Source organism: Coffea eugenioides, chromosome 1 (assembly GCF_003713205.1).
Source record: "Coffea eugenioides isolate CCC68of chromosome 1, Ceug_1.0, whole genome shotgun sequence".
NCBI classification, from domain to species: Eukaryota; Viridiplantae; Streptophyta; class Magnoliopsida; order Gentianales; family Rubiaceae; genus Coffea; species Coffea eugenioides.
In genome coordinates this window covers 35,917,670-35,945,266 of record NC_040035.1, presented here as the reverse complement: position 1 = coordinate 35,945,266, position 27,597 = coordinate 35,917,670, and the positions used below count along the sequence as shown (strand labels likewise).

At 35.5% G+C, this 27,597-nt stretch overlaps 2 protein-coding genes across 2 annotated transcripts; both read right to left on the bottom strand.

Annotated features, from left to right (window-relative positions):
* Window positions 1-1,329: 1,329 nt before the first annotated feature.
* Window positions 1,330-8,920, bottom strand: LOC113771299 (protein FAR1-RELATED SEQUENCE 5-like). The gene is made up of 5 exons (XM_027315899.1): window positions 8,732-8,920; window positions 4,792-4,886; window positions 4,230-4,301; window positions 1,830-4,016; window positions 1,330-1,564 (listed from the first exon to the last, which is right to left on the bottom strand). The coding sequence occupies exons 1-5, from the start codon at window positions 8,918-8,920 to the stop codon at window positions 1,330-1,332; spliced, it is 2,778 nt and encodes a 925-aa protein (XP_027171700.1).
* Window positions 8,921-11,874: 2,954 nt separating this feature from the next.
* LOC113771282 lies at window positions 11,875-14,154 on the bottom strand. Its single transcript, XM_027315883.1, has one exon. It carries the CDS (start codon window positions 14,152-14,154, stop codon window positions 11,875-11,877), a length of 2,280 nt encoding a protein of 759 aa, XP_027171684.1.
* Between the last annotated feature and the right edge of the window lie 13,443 nt (window positions 14,155-27,597).

Here is a 27,597-nt window from a genome sequence, read left to right as displayed (position 1 = left end):
CAGTCAAATTTTGACAACTTCAGGGGGTGCCAGTGAAAGTGTCACAAATCTCAGGGGAGGTTTCTTAAATTATCCCTAATAAATATATTACAAACCACATTGTAATTGATAGTTATTGGCTAATTAAATATGTTGGTACAAATGTATTACTAAAGTTACTCGAACTAATTAATAATTTCTATTAGTAAATATGTATAATTAGTAGTATAATTCATAATATTAATTATATTACATAAATTAATGTACATATATAATACATATAACTAATAATACCATTGTTATTGGTGCACTGAAGAGACGCATAAGCATTGTGAGCAATGAAAATAGATGGGGAGAAACAGAAGTTACTGTTCCTACACATGAATGGAACGATGGGCAAAAGAAAAGGCGTTGGGCCTTATGGTCATTGGTTAGGATAGCAAGCCGAGGAACAAACAGCCCAATCGTAAAAGCAGTTTATAGCAGCAGCGTACGGCACCAGTTTACAAAAGCTGGGCAACTGAAGCTGATTCCCAGGTAGCCACTTCGGAAAACGTCTATCCCACGAAGAGATTTTGCGCAACATACGATTCCACTTAATTTCGTATTTACAAAAAAAGGAACAAGTTTGGCTCGTCTAATAAACAATTTGTCAACTACTTACTCTCCTATTAACCAAGTGCAGTAGCGGTATTTGCTACAGCAGTGCTTACGACGCAACCTTGACAGTCATGCATCTTGTGATCCTTCTGTGCATGACCCCTTCGGTGGAACTACAATGACTTACCCATCTACACCTAGCAACCTTGAATAATCTTCACCCCACCGATACATAACAAAACACAATCCCTAAAGCCGGTGTTGCTCTATAACCTGTCTGTCGTCACGGCTGCTACTTCCATGCACAACCATACCATCTCTTTCAACCTCTGCATTTCACACCTAGAAGAATATATAATAGGATTTACACACGCAACGGCAGTGAAATAAGAACAACAAAGCCATTTACCAACAGGTACTGCATCAGTACAATGACTGTTTACAACCTTTCAGTGGCTGTGGTGATAACAGCTTACAATGGCCCATGACACATTCAAACTTACATTATTTACACTTCAATGGTAACGAAATCAAATTTTTTTAAACAATATACCCAGCTTTCCCCGCATTCACGAATACCTTGTAGCCTTCTCATGCGCAAGACAAATTAATGCGAAGGAAAGATACAAACCCTTCCCCTTCTACAATTTCGTACTTGTTTCATGGAAAGACTACTCTTGCACCTCGACTCACCAAAACCTGCCTTATTTATTGCGTTACTGCAAACCGAAGCATCACAACAGTAGTGCCTCATCTTTCTCCTGGACTTCTTTGTTGGCCACCTGTGTCCCTTCCACCGCTACCGAATGGTTGTGGTACAAATGCTTGTCCTCTCCATTCGCCTGAGTCGCTGCAGCCCGTACCAATTTCAAATGATTTTTCCAGCGAGTCATCCAAACAGTTTTCCATATAATCATCATCAACTGCTGTGTTGTGCGAATTCTTTTTGTATGGGCATGTTCGTTGGTTGTGGCCTGCCTGCAATCTTCAACCCATATATCACATGTCAAATCATTTGTGACTGCAAGTAATCACGTTAACCGAGCACAGTGCTAACATTACACCACTTCAACTTTCTTGCATTGCCAATAACTTTGTATACTTTGTATGCACTTTTAATTATGTGTTTATTTACTACTGTTGTTAATAAGAACGAAAAATACCCACTTCTTCATTATTACCTTCGCTGTCCACTTCATGTATTTTATCAATTAACTACTGTATAACTACGTATGCAATTCCGATAGTACCTGCAATGACCACACTTTCTTTTCTTCTTTGCTTCTGCATGCTTGTGATCACCTTTACACCGGGACACCCTAGGATCTAACAGCCCGAATGTTCTTCTACTTCTATCGTTCCTCACTCTTGAATCCATTGCAAATCCATCTCCCCCATATCCCCTATCAATCCACTTCTCCTTTAGGTCCACAGAATGCTTGTCAAACATCTGTTGCAGGTCATTAAACGCATCATCCATGTAGGAGGCATAGTAACACATAGTATTACAGCTGGACTTTAAAGTGCCATATCTGGCCATTTGTGTCAGCTGTTCGTCTGCAACAAATTCTTTCATTCCATTATTACTACAGTGAACTCCCTTTGTCCACCGCTTCGAAATGCATGCTTCTGGGATCCTGTTCATTCCTTCTACCACCATCACGCGAAACATGTGAGCACAAGGAATCCCCTTTGACTCGAATTTCATGCAAGAGCAGATTAGCTTCTCCATTGACCTATCATAATCCACCCTCCAACTTATTTCGTGTCCACCATATTTCGAGTAATAATATGTACGATTCCCTCCATCCTCGCTCCAGCCCTCAGAAATTAGAAGTCCTTGCCTGTTCAAATGCTTCCTCACCATGAAGAACACATTCCTTGTAAACACCTCCGCTGCGCTCCCCTCTAATTCGGGCAGGATTGTGGTTAAGACTGGTTTTGTGTTTTCGCTTGTGTGAACTGCTTTGCTCTCGGTATGTCGAAGCCATGCTATTGCCAAATCAAAACTTCTAACGAATTCATATAGTCGCATTTTTTCATTCAAGTACTCGTTCAAAAAAGCATTCATTTTCTCACACCTTTGAGTACTTCTCATACCTGCAAAAAAATGACCGCGTAAATAGGCCTCTGCCCATAACCTTCTCCTACGGTACAATTTCTTCACCCACTCATTCTCTACCACCCCACATTCATTAACCAACCTAGCCCACCGATCCTCAAACTCAAGAGTGCTACACTTTCTCGCCATCAGGTTATAGAACCTGTTATTAAACTCCTCGCAGCGAATATTACTCCGTGCATTTCTATGCAAGTGCCACGAACATAGCCTGTGACAAGCATCCGGGAGAAGATTCTTTATAGCTCTTCTCATTGCACTGTCCCCATCTGTCATCACTGCTACTGGCTTTCTACCTTTCATAGCCTCTACAAATGTACTTAGCACCCATTCATATGTTTCAATCCTCTCATCTGATAGCAGTGCACAGCCAAAAACAGTACTGTTCAAATGGTTGTTTACCCCTGCAAGTACAACTAGTGGCTTGCGGTATTTATTTGTTTTGTATGTTGTATCAAACACCAATACATCTCCAAATACACTGAAGTCCGCACGAGATTTAGAATCTGCCCAAAACAACATTGCCAATCTTCCTTCGTCATCTACATGATATTTATAAAAGAACATGTCATCGGCATCCTTCTTCGCTGCCAAGAACCCAAGTGCCCCTTCTGCATCGCCATTAAAAATATCTTTTCTACGTTCCTCGTCCATTCGGTTATACAAATCCTTAATGCAAAATCCCACGTTACTATACCCTCCGGCTTTGATAACAAAATGTTTCATTATCTGGCATATTCTGGCCCCAACCAACTTTAGACTTTTTGCCTGCGCATATTCTGCATCGCTCACTTTTCTATGCGACCTAATGTGTTGCACACTTGCCTCTGATGCCAGCGGGTGATTGTGCTCCATAATGAAACGTGTCACCACATACTTTACCGATTCTATGTCATATTTCACGCGAAAGCAAGCCCCACACCCGGTTCTTGTGATTGGTTTTGCTTCTCTTTTCCGGTCTTCATAATTAAACCACTTTTCATTCCTGTAACCTTCACAGCAACATACCCATTTTCTAAATCTTGAAATGCCATCTGCATCTCGTTTGGCATTACTTTTACGAATCCCAAATCCGCTTAGTTTCGCATACAAATTATAGAATTCCCCAGCTTCTTCTTCCGTGTCAAATGTTAATTTCATTACGTCATCCACGCCTATTGCGCCCACCAATTCATCTGCCTCCTCATCTTCGTGTCCTCCTATTGAACCACCGCTTTCTTCAATGAATGTGTCTCGGTCACACTCAGGTTCTTGGTTAAGGTCAAATGACCTTAACCTGCCGCAAACATCCAACGCCATTTGATTAATTCTCTGTTTCCTGCACCATGTCATGAGTTGAGTTTTAAGCGCCCCATCCTGCCCCATAGTTACAACCCCTGTGTGGTTGTTCAATGTTTTTTCTAACCATGGTCGCTTAACATTTTCTTTTCAGCCTCCCCATATGCTTTCGTTTGTAACATAAATACTGCTCGTCTACTAATGGAACAAAACATATATACACGATCATTTCAGTTAACAAACCATACTTTACCTCACAACTTTCACAAAATGCACCCGATAAACATTACTCTCACATTCATATACACAGTTTTTATAAGTGTGGCTGATGCAATTATATCAACCTTTAGCATAAAATACCACTATCGACATGCATTTTCATTAACACCCACAAACTCAACCTCTACTGTGTGTTTCTTTAATTCTTTTCACATAAGCATTCGCAATGCAGTATGGGGGCCATTATCCATGTCCACACGGCCATCCAAATCACTCTGTTTTAAGACTTTAGTCCTGTTACAACGTCTTCTTCACGTCTTCACTCATTTCTGCTTAATTTCCTTTACACAATTTAATACAAATTAGAGGACCAACATTTCTTACGTACGTACACAAAGCTCGGTGCACAAACAAACTACGATAATATCCCGGTTTCGTTTCATCTTTGTTCGAAGACGCAGGGTCTTACACCCCGTATTTCGTATTCCTTATTCCTCTATCATTTCCTCTTACAACAACTGTAGAAATCACCCTACTAGACGTACTTTACTCGTTATTCTAATCCATTTTTCAAAGTTGTGGACAAAAGTACTCACCTTTGATTTCTCTGCTTCTGTTCCACGCCGCTGCAGTCTGTCACCACAGCTTCGCAAGGGCCTTCCTCAGATGTATCTACCGTCACCGCCTGCGCCTGAATTTACGCCAGTAGACACCACCTCTTTACCAAATTTTTGCCTACCATTCCGACCTCGCCACCTGTCTTCAAACACACGCATCACCGCGGGCCCCAACATGGCTCTGTGTTTAGTACCTAATACGCTTCCTCTTCGGTGGCCCCACCATGGCTTTGTTTAGTACCGCTTACGCTTCGTCTTTGGTGTTTCATACAACAGAACCGACACCGCAATTTTTATGCTTTCCGATAAATTATTTTTTTTTCAAGGAAATTGGGTTCTCCTAACTGTGTGATGGACGAAAGCCGTAAAGAGCTGGTCGTTTATAAGACAACCATTTTAACTACATTTTATCCCATAACCCAACATTTGTATTTAAGGCACGTTGGGTACTCTGTCATTGTAATGGTTGAAAGGCACAAAGAGCTGGTCTTTTACTCACCAACGGGTTTAATTGCATTTCATCCGATAAATCAGTCTGTCTTTATGGCACCTTGGGTATTATGTTGTTGTAACGGAAAAAAGCCAAGGGGAGATGAAACTTTTGAACTGAGACACACGTTTGAATATAATAATGGTCCTCAAAATGGATTTAATCTTTAGTTGTAGTCCAGGAAAGCCGTAAAGGGTTGGCTGTTTATTCAAAAATGCATTTAAATATGATATTCCGTTGTTAAAATGCATTTAAAATGCAATCGCTAACATTTGTATTCAACGAAAATGGGTTATTCCGTTGTTATTATGGACGAAAGAGTTGAAAATTGGGGTTGTTTTAATAAAGTTACGGGTTTATTTTTACTCCTTAGCCCATTATATTTATGTTAATTCCGTTTCACCCCAATGCATTTCCAGCTTATGCAGTACGCTACATTTCCAATGTCCAAACCGCGGTTATAGGTCATCACTTCCTTTTCTGGAATTATTCCCTTTCGGGTCCGTACTTGTCAGCCTGCAACGTGGAGGCTTCTTTGCCATATTATCTGCTTTCCACACGTATCTTCTCCCTTTGTGAATGCACTACAGAAATTACCTGTAAAATATATGTGTATTTCAATTTCATATTGTAAAATATAAGTGTATTTCAAAAATTTTGTCCCACATCGAAAAATGAATAGGACAAAAGTTTTGTCCCACATCAGAAAATAAATAGGACCTCCCAAGATTTATAATGTATAAATAGGTGCTATTTCCCTTTGGAAAATCACACCAATTCTTCTCCCTCTGACAGTTGATATCTTTCTGTCAGCTTTCTTCCCAATTCTTCTCCTAACAGTAGATACTTGCATCAATAAATACTACACAAGAAGTTCATTTGATTGTCATATTCACCCTGTTTTAAATCTCTCTGTCTAGAAGTGGTCAATTTGATGAGTAAGCTACAGTTATCATAATGCCAAAGTTAACTGTAATATTGTTAGCTAGTACAATATTAATCTTTAAAACCATCTAAATGTCTTCCTAAAGTACTTAAAAAGGGGACAATCCACCTATGTTAGCAGATCAACTACCAGTCCATTAAATAAAGACAAAACTACAATACTCACTTACAAAAAAAAAAATTTAACATCAGAATAGCATTGGGACATGGACGATGAGTATACTCCTGCAGATATACCAGTGTCATGTTTCCATTTCCATTTTTCTTACACTAATTGTTCTCTCTTTCATTTTGTGCTAAGGGTCTCTCCAACAAACTAACTGGAAGACATAAGTTTAGACAGCATACAACATTTTGTTGGCCATACAAAATTGATGAACAAACCAGCAAAACACACTAGGATTTCAAAGGATTACAAATTAGAAAAAATGGAAATCTAATACAACACCAAACTTGGCATAATTTTCTATATGCTTTTCTAGTTGTTTCGATTGCCCATACCCGTATGAAATATGAGATACAGAACTTGTTTTGTGAAAGAAAAGGAAAGATGTGAACCAAAACAGGGAAATGCTAAAATAACCAACCTTAAATCCATCAAGTCTCAAATAAGAAAGGACTTAGAAAAGAATATGAAAACACAAAAACATATAAATATATGCATAAAATAGAATTTATGCTTTTAAGATTTGACTGCACTTTAAGGTGCCAATACCAGGTTCTGATGCCAAGTCATATGTGTTAAAGCTTGAGATAGAATGGTAAATTTACCAGATAAAGAAAATTACTCACAACTCCGTGAAGTATATACACTCTTGATTTCTTGTCCCCAAGTGTCAGTTTCAATTAGCGTGAAAACAAAAATAGGTAAGCATGCATTACATTTCAGAAAGGCTTCAGCTTCAATTTTACCCACTCATTTACAGATGTATGGATTGCATTACAGCTCAGAGAGATGAGCCATAACCCAATTAATATGTAGAAGTTACTTTGGACATATAGACAGAACCAGAAAATTTATTAGCAAGCTCACATATCTAAAACTTAACCATATAGTATAACATTTCACGTTTTTGAGGGGGCAAAAGTTTAAGTTCAAAATGGACATATCTAAAAATTTCCAATTTTCTAAGTAGAGAAAAACCTAATTTTTTACAACTTTTTTCCTTTTTTTTGGTCATGATTCAAAAGGGCTTCCGTTCCAATGAACAATTAGCAAATGCTTTACAACTAGGATTGAGATCAGCATGTCATAAAGCAATGACCATAAGGACCAATATGTACTGACACGTATACATTAGCATGGATTACAATTCGGAAAGGGACTTGACCTCCATTTCTCCGCCCAACCCCCACCAAACCCTCTTAAAAACATTAAAAGAAACAACCAGAACACCAGCATGCAGATTGAGATCAACACATAATAAGTAATTTTATTTCAACAGTTACAATCGAGAAGGCCTTCAATCCCAACAGCAAATCACAGAGTAATTGTTATAAAGATCAATTTCAGAACAAAAATCATTTGATCCGTAATATAGCATGCATAAAAAAAACACAAGGGCTTTTCCCTCTCTACCCCGTGGAAATTTGCACACGTCTCACATTAAATTAGCATTTCACAAAAAAACTAGTTAAATTGATCTATCACCATATCAATACTTGCGTCTCCAAGCATTGATGTAATAAATTGATTTATCTGATCCCCCGTCATTCACGCACAACAGCAGAGAGATTGAAAACCTAAAGCAGTCACTGTCACCTATCAAAAACAACTAAAAGCAATTCTCAATCTCAGATTATCCTCCTGTAAGCGTTGCAAATAACTCAAGTACTGTGTGGCATCACTCTTTATTGTGCTCTTCCATCAAATCAAAAACAAGATGGGACAAGCAGCTGACCCTCAAACCATACTAGAATGAAACTTGAACAACTAAGTCTTTCCAAATTAAATTATCATTTCAACTTTGACTTGAAAAAATCTATCAACCAAAAATTAAGGGATCTCTAAAATCAGAACTAGCCTGTATCAATTTACCATTTCGTCATATATTAGTGTGCCAATTTATATTCAATCATAACAAATGAAGCAATTAAAAAGAAAATTTTCCACAATCATACAATATTTAAGGGAATTTCACCATTTTCGTCCCTAAACTTTTACACTAAAACCAATTTCGTCCTTTACGAATTTTTTTAGCCAATTTAGTCCTTCAACTATTTTGAAGTCTCTAATGTAGGACTTTTGCGGCGGCGACACCATATTTTACATATTCCGTACAACCGGTGATGGGTATATCTGTCTTTTTAAATTAAATTCTTCAATTTAGACGGACTTTGACCATACTTCTTCTTCTCCGATAGAAATCTCATCCCATTCACCAGAAATTCGCACAAACTCTCTCACACACTCAAATCATGAAATAAATTTCACAAGAAAAAAACAAAAAATCAAGAACCATTAGGAAAGTGAAGCAAACATACTCTCAAGCAGAAGACATCATTTACGCCGACCTGGACGAGACGACGAGCAAGGTGGCGTCCGAGAGTGGAGTCAGCAGAGTTGAAAGGAATGGGAGATTGGTGGATGGTAACGGCGCCATTGGTGGGGAGACAACAGACGTCATTGCTAAGTGGCTTACATGTGTCCAATGCTCCGATCTTAGTGTCCATGTTTTCGACGGTGAGACGAGGACGACGACGTCTAAGATGTCGGTTGTAGATGTAAGTAAAAAGTAGCGGAAGGAAAAAATGAGAAAGTTCCAGAAAGTTGGGGAGAAAAGATGGAATTCCAATCCGTGGAGCTATTATTATATTTACCTTTGCTCTTTCTTTTTTCTTTTTTGGTGGGTTCGATAAGGAAGGGAATTTTTTTTGCCTTGAGGAGCAGGTCTCGGCCTTTCTTTTTGTTGTGGTACAGAACCTATTAACAAAAGCTGGAAATGGAAAAATTGAAGTAAAACAGAATCTGAACTAACACTCAAATGACAAAGCAAGATTTAAGTGAATATCACCAATTCTTATTGATGAACTTTAAAATTCGGATACAGAATCAGATTTTGGCGGGAAAGAGGAGAAGGGAAAAGAATGCAGGAAACTTGAGGGAGAAGACAGAGGGAATATTTCCTCTCTGATTGCAGAAACAAATCTTGACAAAAAGCTCCCTAACTATTACATAATTGAATCATTTATAGAAAACTATCCTAACTAACTTCTTTCCGTAGCTAATAAGCAAATGACACGTGTAATGAGAATCTTCAGGTTGTTGGATTTCAGCTTCCGTACGAATAGCATGAACCCAGAATGGGCGTGCTTCCTTGGTCACGCTTTTGCTATCCCTTCTCACGCCTTCTCCTTGGCTGTCTTCACGCCTTCCCTTCCCCAGCTTCTTACTTCATTACAATGCTTCCCCCTTGAGAGCAAATCTTGTCCTCAAGATTGGAAGGTGGGGAACTGTTGTTTGATCTCCTCCGCGTCCTTCCATGTGGCCTCCGCAGGATCTGTACCCCACCAGTGGATTAACCACTGTGTTGCAGCAGCATTTCGTTTCTTCACCATCCTCCTGTCGAGTACTGCCACTGGTTCTACCCTCCAATGCCCCTTTTCATTGGTGTCTGGCAATTGAAGTGTAGGGGTGACTTTGTTTCCTACTTTTCGCTTGAGTAGGGACACATGGAAGACAGGATGGACTTTGGAGAGGGCTGGCAGGTTCAGTCTGTATGCTACATTTCCTATCTTTTCTTCTATTCTGTAAGGGCCAAAATACCTTGCTGAGAGTTTGGTGTTCCCTCTCAAGGCTACTGAAGATTGTCTATACGGCTGTAGCCTCAGATATACCCAATCTCCTGCATTGAATTCCCTCTCACTTCTCCTCTCATCAGCATATCTTTTCATCCTCTCTTGAGCCTGCTTCAAGTTCTGTTTCAGCATGTTGTCAATCAGTTGTCTCTCCTTGATATAATCTCCTACTGCAGCCACTCTGGCCTGCTGGTAAGGTCCCAGAGCTAGTTGGGGAGGGGGGAGACCATATAATGCCTCGAAGGGGGTCATCTGAATAGCAGTGTGGTGTGAGGTGTTGTACCACCATTCTGCCATAGATATCCACTGGTTCCATTTCCTAGGCTCCATATGTGATAAGCACCTGAGATACATTTCTAGCACCTGGTTTACCCTTTCTGTCTGGCCATCAGTTTGAGGATGATAGGCTGTGCTGTAGTTCAGTTTAGCCCCTAATGTACTGAATAGTTCTCCCCAAAACTGACTAACAAATATCCTGTCTCTGTTTGAAAGCATGCTCTGGGGAATCCCATGTAACTTACTGACATGATCAATGAAAAGCCTGGCTACCTTTGGGGCATCAAATGGATGTGTGAGACTGATGAAGTGAGCATATTTTGTGAACCTGTCTACCACCACCATTATGGTATTCTTTCCTTCTGATTGTGGTAATCCTTCAATGAAATCCATGGTGACATGACTCCAAGAATGCTGAGGTATGGGCAGTGGCTATAGTAGGCCTGGATAAGCTACATGTTCGTCCTTGCACTTTCTGCAAGTGTCACATTCCAGAACCTTTTCCTTGATAGCTTTGTACATTCCTGGCCAGTAGAGCAGCTGTTTGGCTCTCAGGTAGCTAGCTTGGATTCCTGAGTGTCCTCCCACTTGATAGTCGTGTAAAGCAGTGATGATCTTCTCTCTGATGTCCCCTTGATCTCCTACCACCAGCCTCTTCTTGTACCTGAGTATACCATCATGGTAAGAGTAATCTGGTACCTGTGTGGGGGTCAGTAGCACCTGTGATATAGTCTCCTTGATCCACTCATCCCCTTTATAGCTCTCCAGCACTTCTTGAATCCACGTAGGTATTGCACATGATACGGCTGAGCATTCCCTTATCTCTTCTCTGCCCTGCCTAGAAAGTGCATCAGCAGCCACATTGTCTTTTCCTTTCTTGTAGTGAATTTCATAGCTCAGTCCTAGCAACTTGGTGAGCCATTTCTGTTGGAGGGGGGTAGTGATCCTTTGCTCAAGCAGATACTTCAAACTCTGGTGGTCTGTGTGTATGATGAAGTGATGTCCCTCCAGGTAGTGCCTCCACTTGGTCACAGCAGTTACCAATGCCAGTAACTCCTTCTCATAGATGGATAGTCCCATATTCTTCTGTCCCAAGGGTTGGCTGAGGTAGGAAATAGGCTTCTTGTTCTGCATCAGCACTGCTCCTATGCCATTGTAGCATGCATTTGTTTCAATGATGAAGGGTTGAGTGAAGTCAGGTATAGCTAGAACAGGGGTATTGCACATGGCCTCCTTCAGCTCCTGAAAAGCTTTTTCTGAGTCTTCATTCCAGTGGAAGTTGTCTTTCTTCAGCAAGTTGGTCAAGGGCCTTGCTATGGCTCCATATCCCTTGACAAACCTCCTGTAGTAACCAGTCAACCCCAGAAATCCTCTTAACTGTTTAATACTTGTTGGTTTTGGCCAGTTCTTCATGCACTCAATCTTCCCTGGATCAGCCTGAACTCCCTCTGCTGATATGATGTGTCCCAAGTATTCCACCTGCGGTTGTGCAAAAGAGCACTTGCTCATCTTGGCGTATAGCTGGTGTTGTCTCAGAATGCTCAAGACCTCAGTCACACCAGTACATGTTTTCTCATTTGCTCCTGGAAAACTTGGTTCATCAAACTTTGAAAGGTTGCAGGGGCATTGGTCAAGCCAAATGGCATGACCTTGAATTCGTAGAGCCCTTGGTGTGTCCTGAATGCTGTCTTTGGGATGTCCTCCACCTTGACTCTGATTTGGAAACATCCTGCCCTCAAATCAATCTTAGTGAAATACCTGGCCCCATGTAGCTCATCTATCAGTTCTTCAATCAAAGGCATAGGGAACTTGTTCTTTACTGTCAGCTCATTCAGTTGCCTGTAGTCCACACAGAAACGCCATGATCCATCTTTCTTCTTGACTAACAGCACTGGAGAAGCAAAGGGGCTGCTACTAGGCTGTATGATGCCTATTTCTAGCATCTCCTTCACTAATTTTTCAATTTCTGTCTTCTGCACGTAGGGGCATCTGTAAGGCCTCACCTGAAAAGGTCTGGCTCCTTCCTTCAGAATAATCTGGTGGTCATGACTTCTGGTAGGTGGCATTCCCTTAGGCTCCTCAAAAACATCCTTGTACTGATCCAGGACTTGACTGATTTCAGCAGGTGTTTGCTCTGGATCAGTTACCTCCACTACTGCTGCCAATTGTGCTACTACCCCATAAGCTTGCTTCCTCAGCCACCTCAGCCACCTCTTCAGCCTGTTCCCCTTGAGTCCTCTTAGTTTGACACTGCTATCCTCCCTTCTTAGCACTACCCCATGTTTTCCTTGGTGGATCCTCATACTGAGGTCCTTGAAATCGAACTCTATGGGGCTATGCCTTGCCAACCAATCTACTCCTAGGATCATGTCACAGCCTCCCAACTTAAGAGTGTTGAAGGTATGCTGGAATTGATGTCCCTGCATTTCCCACTGCAGGGGCTTGTCCAACCCCTTCGAATCCACCTTTTCTCCATTAGCCACATTGACCAACAAGTTAGGTCCCTGAGTACCAAGCCTCAGTTCTGTTGCCAGTTGTTCATCTATAAAGCAGTGGGTGCTGCCACTGTCTATTAAGGCAGTAACCTGTCTCCCTTTGGTCATACCTTTAAGCTTTATGGTCCTGTGCCCTGCACCTCCAGCCAAAGCATGCACAGACACTTCTATATGTTCATCAGCCTGCTCTCCATTAATACAGTCACAGTACACCTCCTCTCCCTGCTCTTCATTCCCTCCTGTGGTCCCCTCTTCTTCAGCCAATAAGTAATGAATATGGGACTGTTTGCATACATGTCCCATGGTATAAGGCTCCGCACATTTATAGCACAATCCTTTCTCCCTTCTCAAGTTAAACTCTTCAGGAGAAATCCTTTTGAATTTACTCTGGTTGGGGGAATTTTGGTTATAGGTTCTAGGGGTGTGTTTGGAGTTATCCTGGTTCCATTTGGGATGAGTAAGTGCCTTTAATGGCTCCTTCTGGCTATGGAAGCCAGCAGGAGCAGGTTTGTGTGTCTTCTGTATGGCCTTAAGGTTCCTCTCTTGCAGTTTAGCTATTTCAATGGCATCAGCAAGAGATTCAGGCTTAGATATCTTAACCATATTGACAATTTCTTCTTTCAGTCCACTCATAAAACATGCTTTATAATAGGAATCAGACAACTGTGGTAGGGATGGCATTACCAAGGCCTTAAGCATCTCGAATTTCTCCAGGTAATCAGCTACTGATCCAGCTTGTGTCAGCTTGTTAAATTCCTCAATGGCCTCTTCAGGTTTCCCTTCCCCAAACCTGACACACAGAACAGTAGTCAGCTCCTCCCAAGGTACAATCTCCCTCCCATGGAAGACTCCATGAAACCAGATGTCTGCTCTATCCTTGAAGTAGAGCTCAGCCACGTCAGACTTCATATCATCTTCTACTCCATGTATCTTGAAGTATTTGTTGGCCTTCCTGATCCATTCCCTAGGATTGTCCCCAGTGAAAACTGATAGATCCATTTTAGGTAACTTGTGGTCATTCCTGAACTCTCTCCTGCCAGACAATTCTCTCCGTGGATCCAGTTTAGATCCTTCTGGTTGAGTTACCTCCTTAGAGCTGCTGCTTCCTTCCTGTTCCTTGCCTTGATCATTCACCTTAGACATTAGTTGAGCCATCATGTTCATCATTCCTTCATATTTTTGATCAATCCCCTTCAATAGCTTTTCAGTAGCATCTTGCCTGAATTCCATTGATCTGATAGCCTGTTCCATTCCCTCATTTTTGTTACTGAAGGTCCTGACCACACTGCCTAGTTCCACTATCTCTTTTCTCAGAGTTTCATCCTGATTTTTTGTCATCCCTATGGCTCGTTAACACAGCTCTGATACCACTGTTGTGGTACAGAACCTATTAACAAAAGCTGGAAATGGAAAAATTGAAGTAAAATAGAATCTGAACTAACACTCAAATGTATCACCAATTTTTATTGATGAACTTTAAAATTCGGATACAGAATCAGATTTTGACGGGAAAGAGGAGAAGGGGAAAAGAATGCAGGAAACTTGAGGGAGAAGACAGAGGGAATATTTCCTCTCTGATTGCAGAAACAAATCTTGACAAAAAGCTCCCTAACTATTACATAATTGAATCATTTATAGAAAACTATCCTAACTAACTTCTTTCCGTAGCTAATAAGCAAATGACACGTGTAATGAGAATCTTCAGGTTGTTGGATTTCAGCTTCCGTACGAATAGCATGAACCCAGAATGGGCGTGCTTCCTTGGTCAGGCTTTTGCTATCCCTTCTCATGCCTTCTCCTTGGCTGTCTTCACGCCTTCCCTTCCCCAGCTTCTTACTTCATTACACTTTTGGAATGGGTGGTGACCGGTGAATAAATGTGGGAGGACAAGTGTGTGTGTGTATATATATATATATGTACATGGTTGGCTGGATGGTCTTAGTTCTCAGAGCCCAGAGGGGTTACTATGGCAAAATGAAAAACAAACGGAGGAACCGGAAACCAGGGGCGGTCTCATCTTTTAACAAAGGGTGCTTGATTATTTTGGTATGGTGGTGGGAATCGGGTTGAGGCACGCCGCACGTCTTAAAGGAGAAATGGCTCTCAAACATACTCTCAGGTCTACTTACAAACTCATTTCGTTTGGGCATTTTGTCAAACAGATTAAGGTCGTCACAAAAATTGAATATTTCGTATGAAATTTGACTATGGCTAAGTCGACAAATATCTTGTCAAGCTTCGTTCAGGCAGAAAAGGTGAAAAAGAAACAACAAAATTGCAGCAAGTATCATTGTTCAATTTCATTCATCTACAAAACAAAGCATACGGGAAGAAGATAGCAATTTCAACAGCCAAAAAAATCATCTCAACCTAGAGATTAAAACAAAAAAAGGAGTATGGAAACCGCACAGTACTTTCTTCATGATGATCTGTAAGCAGTGGTGGTCCTAGCAAGAAGATAGCAACTCCGGCAATGGTGACGGCGGCAGCGAGCTCCCCTTGCTCCTCGGATTCCCTTAATGTTTTTTTTTTTTTTGTCAAATGTCAGCTTGTACCCTTAATGCTTTTGTCGATTTTCTGTTTTTGGTTCTTTTCTTCTTTTCTTGGAAAGAAAATGGACTATACAACTCTACAAGTAAGGTGGCGTTTGGTTCGTATGTTGGAAGAAGGTTTAGGAGTTTGCTCATATCCTAATTCTGAAGCATCTGTTTCTATTATCATAAAAGCTTTAGGATGAGGAAGACATAAACATGGTAGTGATTTAATTTTTTCTTTTAAATATCTAATCTTTTGAGTATGTTCTTCTGTCCAAGGTTTAGGATCTTTCTTTAATCTATTGAATACCAAGGTTTAGGATCTTTCTTTAATCTATTGAATAATATAAAACATTCTTGTCTTAATTTAGGAAAGAAATCTGCAATATAATTTAAACATTCTAGAAATCTTTGTAATTGATTTTTATCTTTTATTTCATTTGGAAATTTATTTGCAAATTCTAAAGCTCTATTTATTGACTTTATTGTTCCTTTATCTATATCATGTCCTAAAAATCTTATTTTTGTTTGAAATAATTTTAATTTAGATGCTGATGCCACTAATCCGTTTTTCTTAACTACTTTTAAAAATATATTTAAATGATTAAAATGTTGTTCTAATGATTCTGAAAATATTAACACATTATCTATATAAACTATACTAAATGAGCTATAAGGGTTGAATATATCATTCATTATATTTTGAAATTCTGAAGACGCATTTTTTAATCCAAATGGCATTACTTTCCATTCATAATGACCAAAAGGTGTTGTAAATGCTGTTTTATATCTATCTTCAAGAGCTATTATTATCTGCCAATATCCAGGTTTTAGATCGAATTTTGAAAATATTTTTGCATTATATAGTCTATTTAATAAATCTTTTTTATTTGGAATTGGATATCTAATCCATTGTAATACTTTATTTAATGGTTTATAATTAATAACTAATCTTGGAACTGCTCTTTCTTTTTCAGCTTGATTCATAACATAAAAAGTTGCACAACTCCAAGGAGATTTTGAAGATGTTATTAATCCTTTATCAATTAATGTTTGTATTTCTTTTTTACAAAATTCTAATAATTCGCTATTCATTTGTATAGGTCTTGCTTTAGTTGGAATATTTTTCTCATTAAAATCTTTTTCGAAGGCTAATTTTATCATATGTTGTTTTCTATCCCAAAAAGCAATCGGAATGTCTGCACAAACTTCCTTTTTAATTAATTCTTCTAATTCTAAAACTCTTTTTTGCATTTTTATTTCTTTTAATTGTTCTCCAATTTTTAAATAGGATTTTTCTTCCTTTATATAATTTATCTGTTGTTTTACCTTAGTAATAGTATTTATTGTTTTATAAATAGAATTTGATTGTAATATTTGTAATTCTCTTTGTTTGATTGGAGTTAAAAATTTTAAAGTAATAGTTTTTCCCATAATATTAGTAGAAATTCCTTCATGTCCTACTGAAAATGGATATATTTGAATTAAAAAGGGTGTTCCTAAAATTATATTATTACTTATATTTTTTACAATTATAAAATTATGTCTAATACAATAATTATTATTACATATCGACTCTTTTGTAAATTTATATTTTACTAGTAAATTTTCTCCATTTGCTGTCATCAAAGTTTCATTTGTTCTTTCACAATATTTAGTGGGAATAATTCCTTCTTTTATACAACTTGAATCTGCTCCACTATCTAACAAAGCTACATATGTTCTTTGAAATCTTCTACCGTTATTGTAACTAGAGCATACCACTTTTGAAATGTTATTTTTTCTATTGTATTTAAATATTGTTTTTCATCTATTGGTCTTTCTGAAATAACTATTTCTTCTGAAGTTAATGTTTTTGAAGTAGAAGGTTGATTTCTATTAATGTCATCTTTGCTTCTATTTCTAAATCTTTAGTTTTTAATTCTATAATTTCTTTTTGTAATTGTTTTACTTGATTTTTTAAATTATTAATTTCTGTTTGAAGATCTTTAGTAGTTTCTTTTTTCATATTGTTTATATTAGGATATTTATCTAGTAATTTTGAAATGTTAAATGGTTCAATTATTTTTGGCATCTTATCCTCTTGAATGATTAAACTTTTTAATCTTTCTAAATATTCTTTTTTAGCTAAGGGATCATCAATTTTTTCTATTATGTCTAATAAAAATTCTTTATCTTCCTTTTTTGTAATTACATTTATATACTTTGGACTGTTAAAACAATTACAATTTTCTTCACTTTCTGAACTACTTATATCATTGCAATAATCATCTTCTGTACTTTGTTCTTTTTCATTTATTAATAAATTTATTAATTTATTCTTCATATCTTCTTCTTCTGCACAGATTTCATTTATTTTTTCTTTCAATTTACATTTATTTGCTTTATGTCCTACTTTTCCACATTTATAACAAACAATTTTTCTTTTATAAAATTTTTTATTTTTCTTATAATTTTCTTCTTTATTATTTTTTATATCTTATGTATTTTTTGTCCTTTTTACTTTTCTTTTTATATGCTGATGGTGATTTAATTCTTTTTATACCAAATGCTTCACAAAATGATCCTACTTCTTTTGTTTTTGAACCATACTTAATCTGGAGTTTTAGTTCTGAACATAATATTAAACCTTTTTTTTCACAAAAGCAAATAATTGTCCAAAAGTAATATTTTCGAATGAAATAACATCTGTTCCCATTTCTTTTTGTAAATTATCCATTATCCTTTGTGAAAATAGACTTGGTAATCCTGTAATAAATCTTTTTTTCCAAAATGAAGCATTACAATCTGGTCTTCTTAATACATTAGTTAAAAACATATCTTTATACCATCTAAAGTTCGACAAAGTTGGACATCTTAAATTTGTTAAAAAATGCTTTATTTGCATTTAGTTCTTCTTTTGGATTTCCTACAAAATACATTACTATTGTGACAATTAAAAATTCTGCAGCATCTGATTGTACTTGAATATTTCCTTGGTCATCCTCTACTTCTTGTGTATGATCTAATATAGATAATTTATCTTGAAGGGTTAAAGTATTATCCCACCAATTTTTTAATTGTCTTGTGAATCCTGATACTAATAATGTTGCTACATTTCTTTCTTGAATATTTTTGAGTTTATAGGCTAATCTAGCCATTCCCATTTCTTGTAGAGTATTTAATACTTCATATTCTGCTCTTCCATCTATATTCCATTCATAAATTGAATGTCCATCGTATTTAGTAGTATGAAATTTTGATCTTTCTTTATATTGAATATCCGGGGGACTAGGTTTTGGATAATAATTTCTAGTACTTACCATCTGCCAATCTTTTTTATTACTTCTAAGAGGTCTTCTTCTTCTTATTTTATTTACTTGATGATCTCCTTCCTCTTCAAATTGATCTTCAATAGGTGAAATTATATCTTCATCACTTTCTGAATAACTTGATTCTCCTGATGATATATTTTTATTTATTACATTATCTAATGTACTTATTCTAGAAGTTTGAGTTTGAGCTTCTGTTGTTAAACTTTACAATGTTTGAGATATTCTATTCAATATATTATCTGTATTATTTATTCTTTGAGTATTAACACTTTGAATTAATTCTTGTTCTCTTTCTCTAGTTAAACTTCTAGGTTGAAAACGAGGTGCTGAAATATCATTAGGAAATTTTTTAACTGGTTTTTGAATACTATCTATCTTAGTACTTATTACTTCTATATGTTGTGATATAGTATGAAGAATTTGATTTGTGTAATTATTTTGCTGATATAATTTTTTGATATCATCTAAATTCACATTATTACTACTACTACTTGTTTCAGCTTCTCTACCTTTTTTGAAAGGAGATGCAATTATATCTCCTTATCCTATATTAATTTTTACTTCTTGTAATGGAGGATGTATTGACATTATTACTTGATCATCTTTTAATTTTCATTTTTTATATAAATTAGTCTGAACATTTATTTGTGGAGTATTATATACATCATTTATTCCTATTTCTGAAATATAGAATGATAACCAAGTAAAGAAAGGAAAATCAAACTTTCTAATCTCTAGTTCATTTTTCCATTCTAATATTAATTTTTCTTTACATTCAGAAGATAATTGATAAAATCAAATTTTTTTTCCTGTATTTTCTTCATCATCAAAATCTTCTTGTAAATATTTATGATTTATTTTATATTCTTTAATTATTACATTTATTTCTCCTTTCATTTGAGAATGTGTTGGAGAATATTCTGATTGATTTTGATTAACTACTTCAGGGACAGGAGTTTTAAACTTGGATGTTGAAGAACTTTCTGGAATAAAATTTGTATCGATGGATTCATAACTAGATCTCCTAGCTGGTATCCATGAATGACTTGAAGTTGAGGGTCTTTCTCTAAATGAAGAAAATCTTAGTAAAACTTTTTCATCAGGTTCTTCTATAATATCTTCTGAATTTGTTTGTTCTATATTTCTTGGTACTTGTGGATTTTGAATTATAAATTCACTAGGTATAGTAATTTCGTTCCATTTTAATCTTTTTGGAGTATAAGTAGTAGGTCTATCTGCATCAACTTGTAATAGTGTTGTTTTCTCTTTTAAAGTTGGAGTCATAATAAATTTTGGATTTAATTGTGAAGACAAAGGTCTGTAATACATTCTATAAATTACAGCAAAATTCTTTGTATGTTTTTCAAATTCATCACCTTGTAAATAAATATCTAATATAACTGAATTCAAAACATGGGGATCTGTTAAATCTACAGAAAAATTTGGAGCACAATTAAAATAAATTGGTCCATTACATACATTTGTTTGAATCATAGATAAAAGTGAAGTTTTATACCTTTTGAGTCTAGTATCTCTTAAAACTAAGTATATAAGAGCATCTACTCCAAAATGGAATAATGGTTTTATTGCAACTTGAATTAATCCTATATGAATATATCTATATCCTTTACTAAGATACTTTTGAATTGTATTATGATTTATTAATGGAATGGTTTGATATTCTTCTTGAATAGAAATTATCTCTTCATGAGTTTTAACTGATAAGGCTGTTTTGAAATCTAATGGACCTATTCTATAAATATGTTCTATTTTCTCTTCTGGAATAGTCTAATCTGAATTATTTACAGGCATATGATATTCATGACTTTGTACTATATTAGCTTGTTTTGAACTAGATCCTAATTTTAATTGTCTAAGAAATGCAGCCATATTTAATATCTTGTTTAATTTTTTATCTTATCAGGAACAACCGAGCCTAAATGTGGAACATCCTTTCTCGGACTTACCTACCGTCTTACAAAGCTTCAAAATCTTACCAATGCTAAGATAAAATCTTAAATGAGATATTTAAACATAAATGCATGAATTATAAATTAAAATAGGATATATTTCGAAACAATTAATAACTATGGTTAGGCTCTGATACCAGAACCAACCCAGGTATATAATATGAGCATATAAAACTTACAGAAGATTAGAGTGATCTTTGATATGCGGAAGCTTCTTGATGCCAAATCAAATTTTGAATCTTTATTGAACTCGTTGAATAGAAGTGTGTAAAAAATAAAAATAAAAACTGAGAAAGAAGATGTTTACAGAGAAATTCTTAGGATAGCTATAAAAACTCGATGCCTCTTCCTCTATTTTGAATCTTATTTATAGAGACTTCTATCTTTGAATTTCAATTTCATTTGATTACCGACTCTTTCATTTGAATTTCATTTGCCGACACCTTATCTTGCCGACACCTTATCTTCTTCTGATTGGTTGCTTTTGAGATTTCTTATCCTTATCTTGAAATTGGCCGACAACTTTTATCAAAAGTCTGTCAGGTCTTGAGCACAAGGACCACCGAAAGGATCAAAAGTAGATTCCGATGATGACCCCGCTGACTCATCTTTTTTGTCTTCTTCCTTTTTTGTCTTGATTTTGCAAATAATTCAAATATTCTTTGAGCATTTCCGGATTTTGCATCATCTTCTTCATTAAGAAATCATTTGCAATTGTTTCTGATGTTGGGATGCTTGATTTTTCTTTTTTCCTTCTTCTGTGGAGTTGTTGGAATATTAACTCCTCTTGTAGTTTGCTGATTTGGATTTGTTCATTTGAGCTTTTCTCCTGTTTCTAAGAATTTTAAAACATTCTTTTGATCACAAAACTCTTGATTGAATCCTATCCACCATTTGATCTTGAATTCTCTGACTAACGACATTGGAAGTGATTTTTCTAGTTCTTGATGAACTTTGAAACTCCAGCAAAAAATCCTTGGTACTTTGAATTCCATGTGGAATAATATTGGTCTTATATATTATTCTCCCTTTGTTTTTTTGAGATATGTTTGGAATCCCATCAGAACATTTGTAGGTAGAATTTCTTTTTGAGGACCAAACCATTGCCACCAATGATTGAACCAAATTGGGAATTCTCTGCTACAATTTTCTTTGAATGTAAAGAACCATGAATGATTGAATGGCCTATACAAAAAAGCACGATACCATGCCATTTTGTAATCTTGATAAGTGAATCCATCTGGAATGAATCTGACTGAGAAGGATTTTCTTGAATAAAGAGAAGTCCATTCATTAGGAGAACAAACTTTCTTTATAATGCCTTTTGAATGGCTAACTATATCTGGATTCTTTTTATCTGGAATAGGAAAAATCTCAACAGATTGAGAATCAGTGAGAATTAATTCATAATAATCCAAATTTTTTGATGGATCATCTGGTTGCCAAAAACATTTTGAAGAGAAAAGTCTTTGGGTAAAAGAATTAAGTGCATTGTAAAGAGGCACTTCTTGGAATCTGGTTAAAGTAATATGTTGAGTACATAGTTTTGTGAAATAAGGATTTTCATTGGATTTTTCTGGAGTTTTTGGAATTTGTTGAATTGGTCTTATTTGAGAGGAAATTGGAGTACGAGTAGCTTGACTATAAGTCAATGCTGAAAAATCTTGCAATAATTGGAATCTATTTTGAGTTACAGGAGTAAGACTCATCTCATAGTTTGGAGGAGTTTTTGCTTTAGAACTTCCTGCTTTTGAATTCATGTTCCTGCAAAATTAACAAATAATAGAATTTAATTTTTGTTTCTTCTCTTTGATCTCACGATTATATCTTTCTATCCTCTCTTTGTTTTCTTCAAAGACTTTTGTAGCCCATTCTCTTTGTAAAATGTCACTATCAATCATTCTCCTTCTTGCAAAACATCTTTCTCGAAGGCTAATGATAGCTTTTGAAGATCTCACTCTTACTTCATCATACTTGGGAATATCACAAACCTCAATTCTCTTAAAATTTTCTCCTTGAATTACATAATGTGTTGTATCTCTTGAAATAATACGAAAATATTTCCTTGTATTGTTTCTATCATTGTATCTTTTTCGAATTGCTTTGATCAATTCCCTATTTTGCTCCATTTCCCTGTAAAATTTTCTTGTCAAGAAATCAAGAAGAGAATTACTTTCTCCTTTAATGAATTCTATTGCAAAATCAAATACTGATAAAATTGCTTGCCATCTAGCAAAAATTTGTTTTGAAACTATATTTTGAACATCCTTTTGCAAAACTTCCTTCGCCGATTTACAATCTATTCTTAGCAAAAAATTCTTATTATATAAATCATCTTGAAATTTTGATGTGCATAATACTCTAGATAGAATTTCCTTTTTAATAGTAGAATAATTCTTTTGTGGTACCAACCATGTTCCTGAATGAAATCTAACTAATTCTTCTTGTGAATTATATACTCTTTGTTTTAATATTCCTCCATATCCTAATTCTGATGCATCTGTTTCTACTATCATAAAAGCTTTAGGATGAGGAAGACATAAACATGGTAGTGATTTAATTTTTTCTTTTAAATATCTAATCTTTTGAGTATGTTCTTCTGTCCAAGGTTTAGGATCTTTCTTTAATCTATTGAATAATATAGAACATTCTTGTCTTAATTTAGGAAAGAAATCTGTAATATAATTTAAACATCCTAGAAATCTTTGTAATTGATTTTTATCTTTTATGTCATCTGGAAATTTATTTGCCAATTCTAAAGCTCTATTTACTGGCTTTATTGTTCCTTTACCTATATCATGTCCTAAAAATCTTATTTTTGTTTGAAATAATTTTAATTTAGATGCTGATACCACTAATCCGTTTTTCTTAACTACCTTTAAAAATATATTTAAATGTTTAAAATGTTGTTCTAATGATTCTGAAAATATTAACATATCATCTATATAAACTATACTAAATGAGCTATAAGGGTTGAATATATCATTCATTATATTTTTGAAATTCTGAAGGCGCATTTTTTAATCCAAATGGCATTACTTTCCATTCATAATGACCAAAATGTTCATTTGAAATTCATTATGTCATTATGTAGGTGTTTTGAGGATGAATCGAAAATAACAAAATGATTAAGTCCAGTTCTCTAAGCAGAAAACGTCACCTAAATCATTGAGGAACCCACATTTTACCTCATTGTTTTAGCTGGAGCAGAAAAGGATAAACAAAATGCAGGAAAGGCAATATGTTGGTGTAATTCATGACCTTACACCTACATAATGACTCCGCGCATTCTTAAGGGAGCTATGCAACTTGCATAGACGCTTAATCAGTTTTTTTTACTTACAACTTTTCCATCTCAATTCCAGCAAGAATTTCGGTTGCAACTGTAAAGAACATGGAGACTTGTAAAACCATATTTTGAGAATCTCAAGAAGTATTTCACGTCAACTTTAGCAACTCATTTGGAGTTTGAATTCAGCTATAAATAGGGGTTTGAAGACATATTTTCATAATTTTGGAAGGGTAGGAACTACCAAAAAATGTAACTTTCACTAATTCTCCTTAGTTCATTAGTTTAGTATAGGTTAGTGTAGTTTATCCATCTTGTGTTGTGGCTGAACAAAGATAAAATTGAGAATAAAGATGGAGAGTTTGGAACTCAAATGACATGGGTGACATCTATTCTATCACTTTATTTCTTGCATTGATTCTCATGTTTAGTGAATATACAAGTGTGGTTCTTGTTTGTGTTTCATTTATATCTTGCTAGTATTTGATTACCTAGAGGTGTGGATGAACTTGCTATGATTGTTATGTGATCTTTTGCTAATTATTTGAATTATTTCTTGAGTAAGTTATTTAGTACTTTTGCTATTTCAATCATAATTAATTGATCACTAATTATGATTATCTAAAGGTTTTGTGTCATCAATGAAAATTGTGATTTAACACTAATTGATGGAAGTGTTGAACCTAGGGAGTATTCTCCCAAAAGAAGGGAATTACCTTTGTGGTTTTAACCTTGTAATTTCTTAGAATTTAATGAATTTATAGTTAGTTTCTTCATCACGAAATGTAGGTGAGGGATAGTTATAAGTATGATTGGTGCACTGGCAAAAGCTGGTATCATGCATATTAAGAAATTAGCCATGACTTAGCCAAGATGATAAACTCAATTAACCAGTAATTTCCGCTTGCAAGAGTAGTTAGAAATTCCATGACTCTAGGAATCTCTTTTTTGTCATTTTTATTACTTTTGTTGCATACATTAGGAAATTTTGCTATAACTAGTCAAGATAATAACATTCAATTAATCAGTAATTTCACTTGCAAGAGTAGTGAGGAATTCTATAGCCCTAGGAGATTTCTATTATTATTACTTTTATTTCATATTTATAGCGTAGATTTAACTTCTTGCACATGTGATAGTTTAAATAATAGAGGAGTTCGAAAACCATCGGTAGTTGACAATCTTTTTTGTGGGATCGACACCTAATACTCTTATACTCGATAAATGATCTGTATACTTGCAAAAAATGATGTATTTAGGTTTTATTAAAATTTGGTGCATGGTAGAACTTCGTCAATACTGTTGTAAATGATTTACTAATTCAAGCATTAGAAAAGTAAATAACAACATTTAGCTTGCTTCAACTTGAGTTTCTTCTTGCATGTTGGGGCATCTAATAGTACATTCTATCTCAACGTGGATTAATAGATTTTTGGATCTTCAGACAAAAGTTTTTGAGAAAAAATCAGCCAAAAATTGATATTTTTAGCACAACTAAATTGAAACTCAGAAGTCTTAAGTCAACATGTACCAAAGCCATTACTAAGTATGCAAGTTCTATGTCTTTAAAGGCAATGGGTGCTATATCAGGGTACTATTAAGTTCAAGCCTTCACCATAAGAATATAAATTTCAATTTGAATCATAATGAGTTCGTAGGGACAATCTCTTAAATAATGAAATAAGATAATTAAACACATTAATTGGACAATAGTGGTTCTAATTATGATTTTAGCAAATTTGCCTCTCAGGCTCTTGTTATCAACAATACATAAACCTTTTTGTTCTGTTACTCCAATAATAAATAATGAACTGGAAACAACAACAATTTATGAGTTTATTTATTTCTTATGATGTTAAGCAATAGAGGAAAGGAGAAAAATTTACTTAGCAGTAGGGTTGCAACATGACCATTTGCAGCAGAAACTTGGGCCTTCTTTTCCTAAGCTAGCTCAGGTGACTGAGAAACTATTTTTTCCAACCCTAGAACCCACAAAAGTTTGCTGACTTCTACTCTCAACTTCACCAGTGCCAATACTCTTGATAGCCCCATTAGCACCCCTGGGAGAGAACAAACCACCACCATTAGCCAAGTTCACCTCAGATCCACCACTCCAGAATAAACCCATTTGCCAGAATCACCATTAATGGTGTCAGAAAAGTCACCTTTGATCCCCTCAAATTAAACTCTTAAGTACACCAAGTTTGCATACAATTTAAATATCAGAACTATTAACGGTCAAATTATTAGAATCACTGAACACTGAGAATCAACTATCCAAATACACAAACACCTGTTTCATCGAGAAACACACAAAGTAGACAATAGGAGTTAAACACAAACAAAACAGCCATTGAAAATGTATGACTAAAAAGAGAATGAAAAGTTGGAATTTTACTCATCAAGATATAATCACATCAGACACCAATATTGTTATCAAAATATGAGAATCAAGGATAACAAAAGCTAGTCCTTGAGAAATGCTCACATATCGAAGGAATAGAAGGAACTGGCCTCTAAGTGAACCAATTTTCTAAACCCTAAGTAAAGCCTAAAATGGGTTGACATCCAAAATCATACCCAAAAGCAAATTATCAATTGGAACACATGTATATCAATTTTTCAGTTTATATATTATTGTTAAGTAATTTAACTAAAAAAAGAAGATGATTACTCTGACCTAGAAAACCTGCAAAGAAAAGATAAGAAGACCAAGTGCTCAAGTCATTTGGAAGTCTGGGCACTGAAATATGCCTAAAATACTGAGACCTGGTCGTAAGAGCATCGCTGCACAACTATACTTCAATAATTTGGATTTTTGACTATGAAAACTTGAGAACTGGACTTTGATGTCTTCATAAAAGTTGTGGAGAATTCTTGTAGCTTTGAATTGAATCAAGAGTTATCTCAATCGGATTTGTGTAGTTCAAGTTATCACCAAAATACTGAAACATGTCAATCCTGCCAAACCCGTTCCTCTTGACTTTTTCCTCTTTCATTGCTTCTTCATGCTATGTTTTTGGTTCATTTTCCCTCCAATTGAGCTTTTCACCTATTAGAACAATATATGAGCAAAATTAAGTGGTTTATCCTCAAAATAAATCTCAAATAACATGGTTACCTAGCAACTTTTAACTATAAACACACTATAATTTACACCCTATTAAACTCCTCCACACTTAGTCCATGCTTGTCCTCAAGTACAAGAACAAAATCTATTAAATCGAAACAATGGCTATATTCAAGACTATCATTATTAAATCAACCATTCTAAACAAGTGTCAAGTGCTAATAGTGAAAATCAAAGTTATAGTTCTTCGGTTAGCTTTAAACACTATCGACCCTTTCAACTCTGGTTAACTAAATTAGGAATATAAAATATTTAACAAGCATTTCCTTACAAATGGTCCAACTATTAAACAAAATCTCAAACATATAACTATATGGATCCATAGACCATTATTATATCCACATAATTTTGTTTCTTTTTTTTCATATTTTTCTCTTTATTTTTCTTCAAATCCCCCCACACTTAAATTTTTTCATATTTTAACTAGGGTAATACACTTAATTCTTAGCCGTTTAAACCTTTTGACACGAACTCTAACATATTTTAAATGAAAGCGCCCGGTTACTAAGTTTTTCACTGCTAAAATCACATACTCATAACTATC